This window comes from Heterodontus francisci, chromosome 36 (genome assembly GCF_036365525.1).
Source record: "Heterodontus francisci isolate sHetFra1 chromosome 36, sHetFra1.hap1, whole genome shotgun sequence".
NCBI classification, from domain to species: Eukaryota; Metazoa; Chordata; class Chondrichthyes; order Heterodontiformes; family Heterodontidae; genus Heterodontus; species Heterodontus francisci.
Genome location: NC_090406.1, coordinates 33,103,395 through 33,121,616, shown reverse-complemented (window position 1 = coordinate 33,121,616; position 18,222 = coordinate 33,103,395). Strand labels below are relative to the sequence as shown.

Below are 18,222 nucleotides of genomic sequence, written 5' to 3'. Positions count from 1 at the left end.
ACATTTCTAACTACAGTATTTGGGCTTGTTTAAAGGAGGCACGAAGTAGGCAAACTGTGTAAATCTCCACCCCACCCCTCCAGCCTGTTCTGTCCAACCACCTTCATATAGTACTGACTCTTCTGAGAGGCATTTACCTAAGTGGCCATGCTTTATGTGTGAGCTGTGTTAATTGATTTCAACAAGATCTTAAATTGTGGAGGGCATTTCAATTGATGCTGACCTGTTCTCAACTGGCCCAGGGTACGGCATATACAATATATTCACTTTCCAGGACAGGTGATTAGAAAGAGGAATGGGAACTTGGTTGATCTTTTCTTCCCCTTCCCTAATCAGGGGCTGTGGCCAGTTGTAGCATCTCTGCCTCTGCCCAGGCTGGGATCAGCTAACTCCACTACTGGAGTGGGGTGGGGGGGGGGGATGAGCAGTGAGGCACTGCCCCTGAGGTCTTCCTGTCTGTGGGTGAGTCAGAGCAGAGCTGTAAAAGAGTTTGTTAAATTTGTTAACAGGAGTGCACACAGACCTGAGCTCAGCAATGCAATGATGTCATGCCATCTGCTGCTTAAAGGGCCAAATGTCAAACTAGGTTTTACATTTTTATAGTAATTTTCCTTACTCTTGTGTATTTTTGGCTGTGGTTTTGATCTGATTGGATACAGGCCACCTTGTGGGTGAGTACTGAAGCTGTTTTTACATTTGCCTTAAGAGTGGGTGCTTGTACCAACAACCTCCTGACACGGATGTCTCCCAGAGGGTGGTCTCCAGTAATAACCCAAGCTCAACTTGTCAGACTTGCTGAGACTTACAGCTGTGGAGAGAATGGTATCTTAGCATTTTTGAATTGTGCTTCATGTATAAACCTTGTTATATGTCGATCCAGACACAGCAACACGGGGGTCAGTGTCGGTGAGACACTGCACCATGGGACACAGGATCAGTGTTGTACGCACAAATTAGCCAGGACTTATTCTGGTGACTTGGCTAACTCTTTTTCCTTTTGTGCATGTCTCTCTCTGGGCTGAATTTTATGCCGCCCCAGCGGGTCGGATGGTGGCATGGGTGTGGATGGGGGCGGTGTAAAATTGAGCGGGAGGCTCTGGGAGGCCTTCCCACCCCGCTCCCGCCTCTGGTCAACTTTACGGTTTTCGGGCGGGGGGTGGGAAATGGCCCGCTCGCCCGAGGCCAATCAAGGCCCTTAAGTGGCCACGTAACGGCCACTTAAGGGCCCTCGCCTGCCTCCAAGGATATTTTACCCGTGGCAAGCGGGCGTGCTGGGGAAGTAAAGGGCCGCCCAGTGATAGCTGCCAGCCTTTCTAAGCCCCGGGGGGGGGGGGGGGGGTGAGGCCATGGCAATTGGGCACAGCGTGCCTGATAGAGGGCCGCCCCCCCAAATGACCACCTAGCCTCACCAGGGCATGACCAATCTCCCTGGTGAGGCATGCCAAACTTACCTTCCCTCCTGGCTCCATGTCGTCAGCTGGGCTGCAGTCCCAGCAGTGGTCACCGCTCTTGGTGGCACTGCTGGGACTAAGAGCTGCCTTCCCGCTGATTGGCTGGCAGCTCGCTGAGGCGGAACTTCCTCCCTCAAGCAAATTGAAGTCCTGCCTCGGGACAATTAAAGCCCGTAAAATGTGGGCGGATACCCGGGCTAGGCAGAAGCAGGTTCGCCATCATTTTTTATGTCGGTGGCAAATTCCTGTCTGCCTAAGGTAAAATCCAGCCCTCTCACTGTCTGTCTCACTGTGTCTGTCTCTCTCTCTCTCTTTCTCCCTGTGTCTCTCTCTCTCTCACTGCCTCACTGTCTCTCTCTCTCGCTCACTCTCCTTTGAGAGTGTGGCCTTGCTTCAACAACTCAATTTAAAGACAGCACCTCTGAAAATGCAGTATTCCCTCAGTACTGCACTGAACTGTCAGCCTAGATTATGGACTCAAATCTCTGGAATAGGACTTGAACCCATGATCTTCTGACTCAGAAATGAGAGTGCAGTCACTGAACTGAGGTATCGTATGGAATTTGACTTAGCCATTGTAAATCAATGGCCATGATGGTTCTTTATTCTAGGTTACTACCTGAATATTAAATTCCTGTGACTATAAATTGCAGCCCCACCTTCCCAGTCTAACTAGGTTCTTTTCATTTTCTTCTCTCCAACTGATAGGCTCATGAACAAAATCATGCCCAAGTCTGTGAAGAAAATCAACAGGTCAACTTTAAACTGGCATCAGGTAAAACATTACACTAATATTTTTGATTGTAATAGTAGGGATAAAGTGATTAAAGATTTTGACAACATATTTTCTGGAATTTTCCTGCTTCATTAAACATTAATGAAGGAAACTTAGGTTTTTAGTTAGTGCTGGATATCCAGGCATTGGAGCAGACAAGAACAGCCAGAGCAATCCCAGTGGATTAGGGATGAGCTCGGAGGAAAGTGTTCAAACTCTCGGCTGGTAGAGGGGGCACCTCATTGAGCGACATATAACATTAAATGGAGCAAATAAGAGAAATACAACTTATCCTGAAAAATAAATGAGGAAAGTAGGAACTGAAGCCAAAGCTAAATCATGAAAAATGCGTTCAAATTCTTTTGAGAGGTTGAGAATTAATCTGATTTTCTTCTGAACAGCTGGAGAATTTGTCCAATTTTATCAAAGCGATGCAGAATTATGGTATCAAACCACATGACACATTTGAGGCAAATGACCTTTTTGAGAATGGGAATCTGACTCAGGTACAGACGGCACTGCTGGCCCTGGCAGGGATGGTAAGTACCAGACTGGCATCAGCTTAAAACGATGAACTTGACAACCCACGTTAATGTTTCCACAGCTAATTTACAGCTTCCATCATTTGATGTACTCCGTACTTCACAGTCTCTGGTCCAAATGATCTAGAAGAGTCACTTTATCACTCCCATTGCCAGTCCACCGACTTTGGGGGTGGATATTGACCAGTAAAAGTTTATCTTTGAGAAGCCCCTCCCTCTCCCCCTCCCTACCCTCTCCTCCCATCCTCTCTCCTCCCTTATTACAAAAAGCATGGGTCTGTCTGAACACTGACTACAGTTAAGGATAATTACAGGACCCTTGAGTTTAGAGGTAACGAAGGATGATCCAGAAGGTTATCTTGCCCTTCTAGTCTGGCTTGTGTGTATATGCCCCTTGATTTCATCCTTCAGGTTCCTCCACTCGTCTGCTAACTCGGTTGTTGGTGAGTTGGTTCCGAGTGTCGGGTCCACTTGTACTTCTTGCCTGAGACTATTGATTTAAGAATATCACCACAGCCAATCATCACTCTTGTCCCTTATTGTTCATTCACTCAACACAGAGCAGGGCTGGAACTTTGGATCCTTCAGGATCCTTTCCAAACTGGGTTGTGCATTTACCAACCGAGACATTGAGGAAGAAAATTCAAGAAACATTTATTAAATATTCATTCCTGCAAATTTAAAGGTTCAGAGACTGCAATGTGAAGGCCACTTTCTGTTATAGAGATTTCCTCTGTCAGTCGGCATAGAGATGTGTATCTCGTGGGGTGAGGGGGGGAGAATGGAAATTGGGCTGTCTATTAGATAATGGGAGGGAGCAGCTGTATCGTATATTGCAGGGTTGGGCTATGTGCGAGTTTGCAACACAGTTAACTGGTATAGAATGGGCCAAATGGCTGTGATCTGTACTTGAAGTCTATAAACAACATTCAATTGCCTCTCATCCTAGGCAAAAACAAAGGGAGTGAATGCCGGAGTTGATATTGGTGTCAAATATGCCGACAAACAGCGACGCTCTTTCAATCAGGAGACCTTGAATGCTGGACAATGTGTCATTGGACTTCAGGTATTAATATTTGACTTTTATGAATGTTGAGCTCAGACTCCTGCTACCTAAGAGCTGATCCCGTGAATTGCTGAACCATACAGAGCACTAAGGTCCCTGGTTCTATTGGCTGATCCCAACCATGACAGCTGTAAGGATGATATTAGCTGTGCACGCCCAGGGTGAGTGAGGAGAACATTTCAGGTCGGGCGGCTGCTCCTGATCACTGCAATAATCCATGCTAGAAAATGCATGTGCGTGGACATTGGGTGAGGATAGGATTGGACTTGTTTGTGATGCATCTGCAGTTGATGACCACCGCTGCTGAGGGTTGCACGTGGATAATGGCCACTAGTCGAGGAACTGGAGAGTACCTGGTGTCTGCAAAACCTGTAACCCAGCTGGAGTCCGTGCCTTCAAGAAAGAGTGGTGGGGGGGGGGAACTAAAGAAAGGGAAAGGAACGATTGTGCTGCAAGCTTTTGTAGATAATTTCTGTCTCTGGCTGTTTGTCTCTCCTGCATCTATGCATTGTGTTAATGGTGTTATATCTCTGTCTTTTCTATAGATGGGAACAAACAAATGTGCCAGCCAGACTGGAATGAGTGCCTATGGTACCAGGCGACATCTGTATGATCCAAGGACCCATATCCCCCCTTCAATGGACCAGTCTACTATTAGTTTACAGATGGGGACCAACAAAGGAGCAAGTCAGGTTTGTGCCAGTTTCTGCTGCTGAGGCCACTTGTTAATTTGACAATTGAAACCCGGGGAGCAAAAGTCCAATCTTCAACTGTGAATGTAGATCAGTTCTATGGCGACCGATGTGGCTCAGTGATAGCACTCGTGTCTCTCAAGTCAGAAGATTGCTTCAGAGCCTTGAGCACAAGATCTAGGCTGACACTCCAGTGCAATACTGAAGGAGTGCTGAACTGCCATCTTTCAGTTGAGATGTTAAACCAAGGCTCCACTTTCCTTCTCTGGACATAAAACATGCAACATCCGCATTCGAAGAAGAGATGGGAATTTCCCCAGGTTTTCTGGCTAGTATTTATTCTTCAATCAGCATCACTAAAACAGATGATCTGCTCATATCACATTGTTGTTTGTAGGACCTATAGTATGACAGTGACTACACTTGGCCTTTATAGCCACTCCAGGCGCTGCTCCACACACCACTGACCACCTCCAGGCGCTTACCCATTGTCTCTCGAGATAAGGAGGCCAAAGGATTAGGATACACTTCAGAAGTACTTCATTGGCTGCAAAGCACTTTGAGATGTCCTGAGGTTGTGAAATGCAAGTCTTTGGTCAGAATTATACGCCCGCTTCCCCGCCCCCCCACCCCCCCCCTCACTCCCCAGCTGGTAGCGGACAGGAAGTAGGGTGTGTAAAATCAAGCGGGGGGACCCGTTCTTGTCACCTACCCGCCCCCGTTGCCATTTTACCAGCAGCTGGGGAGGTTGAAAACGGCCTGACCACCTCAGGCCAATTGAGGCCCTTAAGTGGCCAATTAATTGCCACTTCAGAGCCTCCTCCTGGGTACTTTGCTACCTGGAGTGGGCTCGAGGGGGTGCCCCATGGAGGGCACTCTCTGGAGCAAAAGCCGCCCCTGCTGGAACACCTCTCCTGCCCTCCTAATTGACCCCCATTCTCCCTCACTGAGGCCCAGCCAATTTTCCCTGGCAAGGCCCAAGACCCCACTTGACTTTCGGTGCCGGCATCCCTCTTGCTTTTCTGGCTTGGTGCAGTCCCAGCAGTGGCCACCGCTCTTGGTGGTGCTGCTGAGACTGAGGAGCTTCCAGCCCTCTAATTGGTCCGTAGCTCCTGGAGGCAGGATTGCCCCGACCAAGGCCAATTAAGGGCCTGGGCAAAGTAAAATTGCTGCGTGGCTTCCAGGCCTGGTGGAGGCAGGCTTGGTCCTGCCTTTTTAGCTAGTGGGAAAATTCCAGCCTTTTCTTCTTTTACATGCACTGATTTTTAAAAAAAAAACTAGATATTCTCATCCTGTCTGGATTTGAAGTAGTACACCGCAGCCCTGAATATTTCAGACTTGAATAGTTTGATCATCTGCTTCTGCTTTGGTTGTGTCGGCATCACAGACTAATATCTGTATTCCGCCAATATTATGAATGTTGTGACAGAAACCACACCTGCTAAAACGAGACATATTAATTTCGTCATACGGAAGATTAATATTTGAATGTTTATTGGACATTGAAATAACTCATTTAAAAAGACTACAGAACAGTGGCTGAAAACATGGCTGCACATTTGCATTCTAAAGGACAGTTGCATGGAGAAACAATGAGACCACTCCTGATCCAATTAGCCAGATGGGTTTTGTCAATAGTAATGATCAAGAGAAGTTGAGGGTCATTGAATGTGTAAGAGCCAGCATTCCACCCCCCACTGAGAGTGTCTGAGCTGTGAGGACTCCACAAACCTCCCAGGCGAGGCTATCTCAAGAAAAAAGCTAGTCACATGACTAACCTTCTGGCCAACCTGGAATTAATTGAATTGTGCTCACAGAACAGTTTTTGGAAGAGACTGCAACTGAACTTCAAGAAGAAAGCACTCTCTCTCTCTCTCTCTCTCTCTCTCTCTCTCTCTCATGCAAAGTTCCAGGGACCCGCGAAAGTAACTTGACCCTCAAGATAGAAGACACCTGCAGCCTTCTGGTATCTGTAAAACAAGTTTGAAAGTGTGCACTGGGCCCCAGCGAGAACTGCAAGACTTAACTTCAATCAAGGACTTAACATCCAACGCAGAACCAGTAACTGAATTCCATCTATTATTTAAAACCTTTCCCCCTTAATTCTTTCTCTTCCTCTGTATCTATTTGTGTGTGTGTTTATCGTGTATGCATGCTAGCGTGGTCGCGTCGTGTATTCTTAGTAGTTTTAACTGAGTTAGAGTTTTAAGGTTAATATTAAATCTGAGAAAGCCTGTCTGGTTGATTTCTTTGCAATTACAATTAGAGAGCAGTGAATAAGGACTCACTGAGGGGAAGCTAAAAGCACAGTGTTTTAAAAATTAAACCCTGTTACGGCTAAACCAGGAAAAGGCTGAGAGGAGAACTCTAGACTCCTGCCTCACCTGGTCCTAACAATCTGGTTAGTGCTAGCAAAACCAGATTTGACCTGCTGATAATGGTGGTCATGATAATGAAAATCCTAAATGGAGATGATCCAAAGATGGATCAGAGATAGATCTTTAGCTACTTTTTTTTATTCGTTTGGGGGATGTGGGCATCACTGGCTAAGCCTGCATTTATTGCCCATCCCTAATTGCCCTTGAGAAGGTGGTGGTGAGCTGCCTTCTTGAACCGCTGCAGCCCTTGAGATGTAGGTACACCCACAGTGCTGTTGGGAAGGGAGTTCCAGGATCTTGACCCAGCGATAGTGTAGGAACAGTGATATAGTTCCAAGTCAGAATGGTGTGTGACTTGGAGGGGAACTTGCATATGGTGGTGTTCCCATGCATCTGCTGCCCTTGTCCTTCTAGTTGGTAGAGGTCACGTGTTTGGAAGGTGCTGTCGAAGGAGCCTTGGTGAATTGCATTTCTATGTTAATGTGTGACATTCTCACTTAAAAACATAAGAAATAGGAGAAGGAGTAGGCCACATGGCTCTCGAGCCTGATCCTCCATTCAATAAGATTGTGGCGGATCTTCCACATCAATTCCGCTTTCCATCCTATTCCCATAATTTTGAGTCCCTTGGTGCCCAAAAATCTGTTGATCTCGGTCTTGGATATACTCAATGGCTGAGCATCTACAGTTCTCTGGGGTAGAGAATTCCAAAGTTTGGCAACCCCTGAGTGAAGAAATTTCCCCTCCTCTCATGCCAGCCCCTCATCTCGCATTGGAATGTTGTTGAAAAATTCCCATTGAGTGTGGTCTTCCTCCACCCTCCCATTTTCATTGATTCCTACCTCCTGCCCACCTTCTCACCATATCCCTCAATCCATTCTCCTGAATATCTGATAATTGCTTGATCCCCAAGATACCACAGGTGGAGACTGTCACTTTAGTGTCCTTCCCCAGTACCATATTCCAGAATTTGATTACCCTTTAGGTGAAAAAGTTTTCCCTGAATTCCTTTTTTGCTTCCAAGTGGAGTATTTTTTTCCCCCTCTCTGTTAGAAGGCAACTTTAATCCTGATGGGCAGTCCCTTGGCAGACTGTTGCTGCTGCTTATGCAGCTTTGGCCTTTTGCAATTTGAACAATAACCTTTTCCACTCTTGTTCAGGCTGGCATGACTGCACCAGGTACCCGAAGACCCATTTACGATAAGAAGCTGGGCACCGAACAGTGTGATAACAGTACCACATCTCTGCAGATGGGCAGCAATCAAGGAGCCAACCAGAGTGGCACCAACTTCGGCCTAGGCCGCCAGATCTACAATCCCAAGTATTGTCCAAATGCTGTGCCTGGACTGAATGGAAGCAATTTGGATTACAATGCCGAGCGCTTCCCAGAAAACCCTGCCAATTATCCCGAATAATATGGCTGAATCCATCACTGCAACATGACAACTAAAGAAAAAAGCAACTCGCTGTCCAGCTTCTACATGTGGCCAACTCACACGTGGCTAAACTCCCCTATAACACCTGTCCTATTTTTACTTTAATGTGTATATAGTGGAATTTTTACTTTAAAGGATGTGACCAGAAGTTGATAGCAATTTTCTTGGTTTGGAACCATTATTTTAACTTGCATTTTAATCCTGCAGTGATTGGGCAAAAGAAAATGCGTCTTTTTTTAAAGTGTGTTTTAAAAAATAATTGAAGCAAGGTTTTCATTGAAGTCAATTTGAAACAACTGACACGGGGGGGGGGGGGGGACGTTGCTGGGCAAAGAGAATTCTTGTTCCAGTAATGAGGTCACTCAGAAAAGCAGCAGTAAATAGTGATGCTGCTGAAACAGTATTTTAGAGATTGTCCTTAGACCCACTTCAGTAATTGTGACTCATCACCGCTATTGTTTCCATTAACAGTTGGGCACAGCATATTTTAGGATGATTTGTTTAAAAAAACACATATATATCCTCCCTTTTTCCACAAGAATGCGGGAATGTGTTGGAATTCCATTGTCTTCAAAGACCAATCATTAAAGCTGGGTGGGAAAATGCAGCCAGCTGTTTCCAATTTTTCCACCCTGCCAACTCCAATAATGTTCCAAGGCCATTGCATTTACATCTATTTTTTTTTGTTGTTTTTAAAAACAAACTGGATTCTTCTCAAATCTGACTAACATTCCAAAGGGTTAGGAGTGTGGAGACTGTGTATAAAGTAAACTCTCGGGACGAAGTCTTGCACAATGCTCGAGCCCATGAGCTACAATACCGGGTAAGACGGATTCTTTAATAAGAATGAAAACTTTCGTTTTTTTTTTTCCGAAGTCTGGTCTCGTGACTTGACCAATACCTTTACAAAGCTGAACTGGATTATGGTTATTGCTGAGCCGAACGAGGGTCAGTACTTTTTCATGTGTGATATGCTTATTGTGCGACCCTCTTCATACATCCCGCTTGACTTGCTGCAACCCCTGGCCATAAAAATACATATATATCCTTCCTTTTTCCACTTGTAGTATAACTGAGCTCCAAATGCCCAAATTGGAAGCACAGGATTCAGAACTGTACTGGGCGTCTTACAGTTCAAAGCATGGTACGAAATTATCACACACCCATCATTACACATGACTGAAATCCTGGTGATAAGACTGTTGAGGAGGGTTTGTAATGCAGGTCATATGATACTGGTAATGTTAGAGAATCCAGCTCTAGGTTTGCTTGCTTTTGGACTCTCAGACCTACATGTGGAGAGAATAATTGCCACATTACGCTTCTTCTATGAAAGTTGCCCCATCCCCACTGAGGTAACCTCGAAATCATATCTACATCTAGGGGCAGGGATCTGTGTCAACATCATTTTCATTACACTCTCAGGATAATGCTGCTGTGATGTATCTCTACCTAACAGCCACAGTTTATATTCATATTGCAAAGTAAAGGCTGCAGTTCTAGCAAAATCTGTTTTGTTTGCTTTACTTTACTCCATTTTCCCATGTATTCTGCTGAATGAAAGACTGAATTTCTACTACAATAGAATGTGTTGTGCCTTCAGACTTTACAGTCTCTCCTGCGGACCGCACATCACCAGTGAAGTGTACTATGTATGCATATTATTTGTAACTCTTTGTTATTAAATGTTCTTGTAATTTTTATTTGTCAGCATTCATTTCACTTTGTAACTTCTAATATGCTAGTGGATCTCTGTGGCATTGCTCATGGGTAGTCTCGAGTCTGCAGAATGGTTGAGGTAGATGTTAACCTGACCTGTCTCTTTAAAACCAGCTGCTCCAAATAGGCAAATCTGAGTAATTGTGCTCAGCAAGTTTAAAATTGTTACAGAGGGCAGCTGTAATTGATGGTAAATGTTATGCTGAAAGTCAAAAATGCGATATTTTTTACCTGTAACGAAGTGTGATGGATGTGGAAGTCTGATTGTATCTTGTTTCTGGTGCATGTCCATCACACTTTACTACGGATGCAATATAATCTCTCTCTAGCCAGACAGTGTCCTAGGGCTTGACATTTACAAGAGCATTTCAATGTCCAATTTACAAAGTTTCCTCAGTGAAAAGGAAATCAAAACTATTGCTGTGCTGTGTTTACTTGATAATTAAACTTTGACTTTAACTGCAGCATAATACATTGTAGAAAATGTGGTATAAAACTTCTGTTCAATGTATCTTGCAAATAGCAATGCATCTTCCATTTGGTTGTCATATTATCTAACTCACCATGATCTGTTCCTTGCTCTCCCATTATCCCTGCTCTAACTTTATCCCTTCTCTTCTGAAGACACTGACTCCAGTATGGAGAATAGATGTTGTTTGCCCTCCATTAACCTATCAAGTGCCTATTCTTCTTATGTAAACTAGATAGGGAGTCTCAGTGGGCTCTTTGATCCTGGAGGGCATCATTCCCATCCAATCCTGTTGTCACAGATGCACTTTCCAGCAGGGTCACAGAACAGAATTCTGTCTTTTTGTCCCCTTTCTAACACTGGCATGAAGGTCAATTGTAGAACCCCAGGTGAGCTCAGCATGGCCAATACAGGTGCAGGATTAAACCTGAGCCCTTCCCGCCTTTAAAAAAAAATAAATTTGTTTTTGGGACGTTGGGAGTGCTAGCAGGGCAATGTTTATCTCTAATCCTGAGAAGTTTCTGGTGGACCTTTTTTCTGTTGATATTGTTCCTGTGATGGTTTTAGGTAGGAAAATCCAGGATTTTGACCAAGTAATAATGAAGGAATGGCAGTCTATCTCCACCAGGATGGTGTGTCTTGGATAGGAGTTTGGAGGTGATGGTGTTGTTTGTTATTGCTGCTCTTGTCCTTCTCATTTTGATCATGCAGATCCTGTTGAAGTATGTTTGAGTTGCTGCAATGCATCCTGTAAATAGTACACACCATACCAGTGTTGAATAGTCAGTCCTGTGCATAGGTGCTGATCAAGTGGACTGTTTCTTAAGTGTTGTACCAGCTAAGTAATGAATCTGGTGTACCTAGGTATTTTTCCACATTGGTGGGTTGATGTCAATGCCATAGCTACAGTGGAATATCTGGGCTAGTTGGGGCGACTAGCTCGGATGTACAGGTCTTCAGTACAATAGCCAAGATGGTGGGACTTCTACCCTGACCTCCCCCCGCCCCCCCCCCCCATGACTCATACATTTCTTCTGGGTCGGGGCTCATTACGTTAGCAGGGTGGATTCTGGCACAATCTCTGGCACCAAGCGGTAGCTCACAGCTGTGACAGATGAAAAACTCTGCAGTGGAGGAGGCACTGTTGAAGGGTCAGACAAGTCTGACTTTTTTAAATAAAATATTACATAAGACCTTCCATGTGTCAAATAATCTCCAACACGAAGTGAGAGGGAAAGCAGCCCACTAAATTATCCTCTCCCTTCTATATCTGTCACCGTGAGTTTGCTACTGCTGCCCTGGATCCAGACTCCACCCCTGTCCTGCTGGTTCCTGGGGTCAGTAGACGTGGGAAGCAGGGAAATGGGCTAGTTTCTCAGACTCCGTGTACCCCCATTATTTACAAGTACTAGAGTGGTGAAAAGGCAGTTTCTCTACGGCAGAAGAGCTACTATCTAGGATGGTGATGGTAAGGCTGGGTATATGGCAAATAGGCCTCCATTGCCCCATTTCCCTCTACTGCTCTTGATTTATGAGTGATGTAGTAGAGGAAATTCCAGCTGTGAATCAGCAAGTTATTTGGCTACGTAAGCCATCACACCTGAGCCTGATTATATCCCAACACACAACTTCCAGCAGAAACCCCTGGCTGGTTTCCCTCCCCAGCCCACACCATAGCTAGATGCTCAGGCCAAATGCAGCACACATACTGCTGACGTGGGTGAAATGAGCAAACAAAGTGTACATCAGGGATAATCTCTGAGACCTTCCTGGAATGTTAGTTGTAAATTCTGAATATTCTCTAATACAATAGGTTCCCTGGCTTAACTGTTTCACCTTCCGCAACCCTCAGCCAAAATAAGACTAAAGGCCACAACTGGCCTCAGCACCACTGGATTAGAGAAGGGAAAGCTGAACATGGTTCTAGCTCCTGATTGCTATTCATTGAGACTTGCTGGAAGGTTTGATGACTTGTTCTCTGGGTTTACATGTGAGGAATGGTCATTTTGCTGAGATTGCAACGAGCAGTTTTAGAACTCTTCTCTGGCAATAATCTGTGCCTTCCAGGGGAGGGGAGGAGAGGGGAAAGCAATCCCAGTCACATTAACAAAAAACAGATGGAAAAAGCACACTCTGTGACTGTAGCACAGTAACCTTCATTTGATGGTTACTTTCAAACACTGTTTTTACATCCAGTAAGAACACAAGGAAACTATAACTCAGCTGGATAGTGAATATGAAATTGGCTTGTTGCCTTGGGATAAGCAGTTTGTGATAATCTGGAGCCAGTGGAAGAACCACAGTAAGTGGATTCTGATATCAAAGAGGTTTCAGTACATGTCAAACTGAGCAACAAACAGCCTGAGCGGCCTGGGACAATGGCTGCAATCGGCAGGAAACCTGGTCATTCATTTTCATTAAGGGTGTTGGCTAATTCTGGCACAGTCACTGGCCCGATGGGAAGTGAGACTTCACCTCACCTGTGCTTCATATGCAGCCACTGCTTTGCTGCTTTCTTACATTTTCTTTGGCTAACTTTCTCCTCTCTTCCCCCGCTAGTACTGAATTTTGCTGCACAGCTGGATGGCTGCTGTCTAGAGACCTGGCCTAACTGCCCATTCTTTTTGTGTATGTCTCGGAAAGGTTAGGACATTTCCTTTTTACACAGTGAATCCTATATCCGAACAACTCACAATCAGAAACAGAGGTGGAGACAGAATCCATATATTTTATAAAAAGGGAACTGGATCAGTAAGGAGCAGGGAGAATTAAACTCCGTGGATAATTTGTTGAAAGAGCACAATGTGAGAGCCAAATTGCCTCCATCTGTGCTGGAAATGTACCCAGATATATTCCAGCCAATAAAAACAGGATAGATCTAATCTGACCAATAACTTCCCATAAAGGTCCTGCCACTAATCAGAAGTGACAGAAGGAGAATTCAATAGCATCATCAAACCACACTTCCTCATTAATAATCTACCAGCAGATGGTCAGTTTGGTTTCCAACAGACCCACTCGGCTCCAGACTCTACAGGAATCTTGATCCAGGCATGAGCACAAGAACTGAATATCACAGAAGAGGTGAAAGTAACCACTTTGATATCAAGGCAGTGTTTACCATATGTAGCACTAAGGAGCCCTAGCAAAACTGAAGTCAATAGGGGTCAAAGGAAACCCCTCAAGTGGCTGGGGTCATAAGCAGGCCAAAGAAAGATAACTTTTTAAAAATTCATTCATGGGATGTGGGCGTCACTGGCTAGGCCAGCATTTGTTGCCATTCCTAATTGCCCTTGAGAAGGTGGTGGTGAGCTGCCTTCTTGAACTGCTGCAGTCCATGTGGGGTAGGGACACCCACTGTGCTGTTAGAAAGGGAGTTTCAGGACTTTGACCCAGCAACAGTGAAGAAACGGCGATATAGTTCCAATTCAGGATGGTGTGTGGCTTGGAGAGGAACTTGCAGGTGGTGGTGTTCCCAACCATTTGCTGCCCTTGTCCTCCAAGGTGATAGAGGTCGCGGGTTTGGAAGGTGCTGTGGAAGGAGCCTTGGTGCGTTGCTGCAGTACATCTTGTAGATGGTACACACTGCTGCCACTGTGCATCGGTGGTGGAGGGAGTGAATGTTTGTGGATGGGATGCCAATCAAGCGGGCTGCTTTGTCCTGGATGGTGTCGAGCTTCTTGAGTGTTGTTGGAACTGCACCCACCAGGCAAGTGGAGAGTATTCCATCACACCCCTGATTTGTGCCTTGTAGATGTTGGACAGGCTTTGGGGAGTCAGGAGGTGAGTTACTATGGCAGGATTCTTAGCCTCTGACCTGCTCTTTTAGCTGTGGTACTAAATGGTGACTGCAGTTCAGTTTCTGGTCAATGGTAGCCCCTAGGATGTTGATAGTGGGGGATTTAGCGATGGTAATGCCATTGAATGTCAAGGGGCGATGGTTAGATTCTCTCTTGGAGATGGTCATTGCATGGCACTTGTGTGGCGCAAATGTGATTTGCCACTTATCAGCCCAAGCCTGGATATTGTCCAGGTCTTGCTGCATTTCTACATGGACTGCTTCAGTATCTGAGGAGTCGCGAATGGTGCTGAACATTGTGCAATCATCAGCGAACATCCCCACATCTGACCTTATGATTGAAGGAAGGTTGATGAAACAGCTGAAGATGATTGGGCCTAGGACACTACCCTGAGGAACTCCTGCAGTGATGTCCTGGAGCTCAGATGATTGATCTCTAACAACAACAACCATCTTCCTTTGCGCTAGATATGACTCCAACCAGCAAAGAGTTTTCCCCCTGATTCCCATTGACTTCAGTTTTGCTAAGGCTCCTTGATGCCATACTCAGTCAAATGCTGCCTTGATGTCAAGAGCAGTGACTCTCACTCATCTCTTGAGTTCAGCTCTTTTGTTCATGTTTGAACCAAGACTGTAATGAGGTCAGGAGCTGAGTGGTCTTGGCGGAACCCAAACTGAGCGTCACTGAGCAGGTTATTGTTAAGCAAGTATGGCTTGATAGCACTGTTGATGACACCTTCCATCACTTTACTGATGATTGAGAGTAGGCTGACGGGGCAGTAATTGGCCAGGTTGGACCTGTCCTGCTTTTTGTGTACAGGATATACCTGGGTAATTTTCCACATTGCAGGGTAGATGCCAGTGTTGTAGCTGTACTGGAATAGTTTGCTAGGGGTGTGGTAAGTTCTGGAGCACAGGTCTTCAGTACTATTGCCGGAATATTGTCAAGGCCCAAAGCCTTTGCAGTATCCAGTGCCTTCAGTCGTTTCTTGATATTACGCAGAGTGAATCGGCTGACGTCTGGCATCTGTGATGCTGGGGACTTCAGGAGGAGGCCAAGATGGATCATCAACTCGGCATTTCTGGCTGAAGATTGTTGCAAATGCTTCAGCCTTATCTTTTGCACTGATGTGCTGGGCTCCCCGATCATTGAGGAGGGGGATATTTGTGGAGCCACCTCCTCCAGTTAGTTGTTTAATTGTCCAGCACCATTCATGACTGGATGTGCAGGACTGCAGAGCTTAGATCTGATCCATTTGTTATGGAATCGATTAGCTCTGTCTATCGCATGCTGCTTATGCAGTTTGGCTTGCAGATAGTCCTGGTTTGTAGCTTCACCAGGTTGACACCTCATTTTGAGGTATGCCTGGTGCTGCTAGTGGCATGCCCTCCTGCACTCTTCATTGAACCAGGATTGGTCTCCCAGCTTGATGGTAATGGTAGAGTGGGGGAAATGCTGGACCATGAGGTTGCAGATTGTGGTTGAGTACAGTTCAGCTGCAGTGCCACAACACCTCATGGATCCCCAGTTTTGCATTGCTAGATCTGTTCAAAATCTGTCCCATTTAGCGCAGTGTTAGTGCCACACAACACAATGGAGGGTATCCTCAAAGTGAAGGCGGAACTTCGTCTCCACAAGTAGTGTGCGGTGGTCACTCCTACCAATAGTGTCATCGACAGATGCATCTGCGGCAGGCAGATTGGTTAGGACGAAGTTAAGTATGCTTTTCTCTCACCATCTGCCACAGACCCAGTCTAGCAGCTATGTCCTTTAGGATTCGGCCAGCTCGGTCAATCGTGGTGCTACGGAGCCTCTCTTGGTGATGGACATTGAAGTCCCCCACCCAGAGTACATTTTGTGCCCTTGCCACCCTCAGTGCTTCCTCCAAATGGTGTTCAACATGGAGGAGTACAGATTCATCAGCTGAGAGAGAGCAGTAGGTGGTAATCAGCAGGAGGTTTCCTTGCCCATGTTTGACCTGATGCAATGATACTTCATGGGGTCCAGAGTCAATGTTGAGGACTCCCAGGGCAACTCCCTCCCACCTGTATACCACTGTGCCACCACCTCTGATGGGTCTGTCCTGCCGGTGGGACAGGACATACCCGGGGATGATGATGGCAGTGTCTGGGACATTGTAAGGTATGATTCCGTGAGTATGACTATGTCAGGCTGTTGCTTGACTAGTCTGTGGGACAGCTCTCCCAACTTTTGCACAAGCCCCCCGATGTTTGTAAAGAGGACTTTGCAGGGTCGACAGGGCTGTGTTTGCCGTTGTCATTTTTGCTGCCTAGGTCGATGCCAGGTGGTCTGTCAGGTTTCATTCTTTATTGTCTTCGTAGCAGTTAGCTACAACTGAGTTGCTTGCTAGGCCATTTCAGAGGGCATGTAGGAGTCAACCACATTGCTGTGGGTCAGGAATCATATGTCGGCCAGACCAGGTAAGGACAGCAGATTTCCTTCCCTAAAGGACATTAGTGAACCAGATGGGTTTTTACAACAATCGACAATGGTTTCATGGCCGTCATTAGACTAGGTTTTAATTCCAGATTTATTAATTGAATTCAAATTCTACCTTCTGCTGTGGTGGAATTCGAACCCATGGCCCCAGAGCAATACCCTGGGTCTCTGCATTACTAGTCCAGTAACAATAACACTACGCCACCGCACCCCTAACTGAGTTTGTTGGAGGTGAATCACCACAGCTCGAGAACATTGCTATAGGAATTCCTTGTAAGCCCAATGGGGTGTTCACTGATAATTCTACAGTCTTGAGCTCCATTTACGATTCCTTCAATAATGCAGCTGGCTAAGACGATGTCAGGTTTGGACTGACAAGTGGCAGATCACGTAAGGACTAGGATCAGATAACTCTGTGCAGAGCTGAAATTGAACCTTGGACTTTGGTAATTTTGGCTTAGGTACATGTTGCGTCTTTTGACTCAGTCAGCACGGTAATATTCCCTGTCACTTATTCCTCATCTCTATTCCCCTTTGGGTGCAAAGGTTCCTCCTGAATTGCCCAATATTTCCAACTTCCTTATTTTTAACTTGTATCTCCTTGAAACCCTTCATTGCGGTGAACAATTTGAGTAGATTTGCTTTGTCAATTCCTTTTAGAAATGGAAAATTTCAATTTTGTCACCTTGAAGTTTATTTGTTTCATAAAAAATGACTTCCTTATTCTTTCCCACCCCCCCCCCCCCCCAACCAGGATTTAAATTCAGAATGACCCAAAGTTACCTTTGTTGCCTTCTCTGTCCCTTCTCAAAGAACGAGTGTAATATGGACTGTGCCGGACTGCTCAAACAGATAGAATTCATCGGTGTGAGGTCAAACTGTTTAGTCGGTGAATGGAGAACATGGTGTGAGGGATCAGCAAATGGTATCTAAAAAATTGGAAGCAAAATCTTACTCAGTTTCCACTTAGTCTGCACAGAGTGGAGAAACCTTGGGAATAGAGAAGTAGAGATATATTGTACAGTAACAGATGCCCCTCTACATTGCTTTCATTGATCTCACCAAAGCCTTTGACCTCGTCAGCAGACGTGGTCTCTTCAGACTACTAGAAAAGATTGGATGCCCATTAAAGCTACTAAGTATCGTCAACTCATTCCATGACAATATGAAAGGCACAATTCAACATGGTGGCTCCTCAACAGAGCCCTTTCCTATCCTAAGTGGGGTGAAACAGGGCTGTGTTCTCGCACCCACATTGTTTGGGATCTTCTTCTCCCTGCTGCTCTCACATGCGTTCAAGTCTTCAGAAGAAGGAATTTTCCTCCACACAAGATCAGGGGGCAGGCTGTTCAACCTTGCCCATCGTAGAGCGAAGACCAAAGTACGGAAAGTCCTCATCAGGGAACTCCTCTTTGCTAACGATGCTGCTTTAAC

At 45.6% G+C, this 18,222-nt stretch overlaps 1 protein-coding gene across 1 annotated transcript in view; it reads left to right on the top strand.

Annotated features, from left to right (window-relative positions):
* Nucleotides 1–10,041, top strand: part of LOC137351731 (calponin-2-like) — a 38,919-nt gene extending 28,878 nt beyond the window's left edge. Inside the window, exons 3-7 of the mRNA XM_068016476.1 lie at nucleotides 2,160–2,226; nucleotides 2,628–2,765; nucleotides 3,718–3,834; nucleotides 4,380–4,526; nucleotides 8,065–10,041. Coding sequence (XP_067872577.1) covers nucleotides 2,160–2,226; nucleotides 2,628–2,765; nucleotides 3,718–3,834; nucleotides 4,380–4,526; nucleotides 8,065–8,319 — 724 coding nt within the window. The 3' untranslated portion in view covers nucleotides 8,320–10,041. The remainder of the gene's footprint in view (nucleotides 1–2,159; nucleotides 2,227–2,627; nucleotides 2,766–3,717; nucleotides 3,835–4,379; nucleotides 4,527–8,064) is intronic.
* The last annotated feature ends 8,181 nt before the right edge of the window (nucleotides 10,042–18,222 follow it).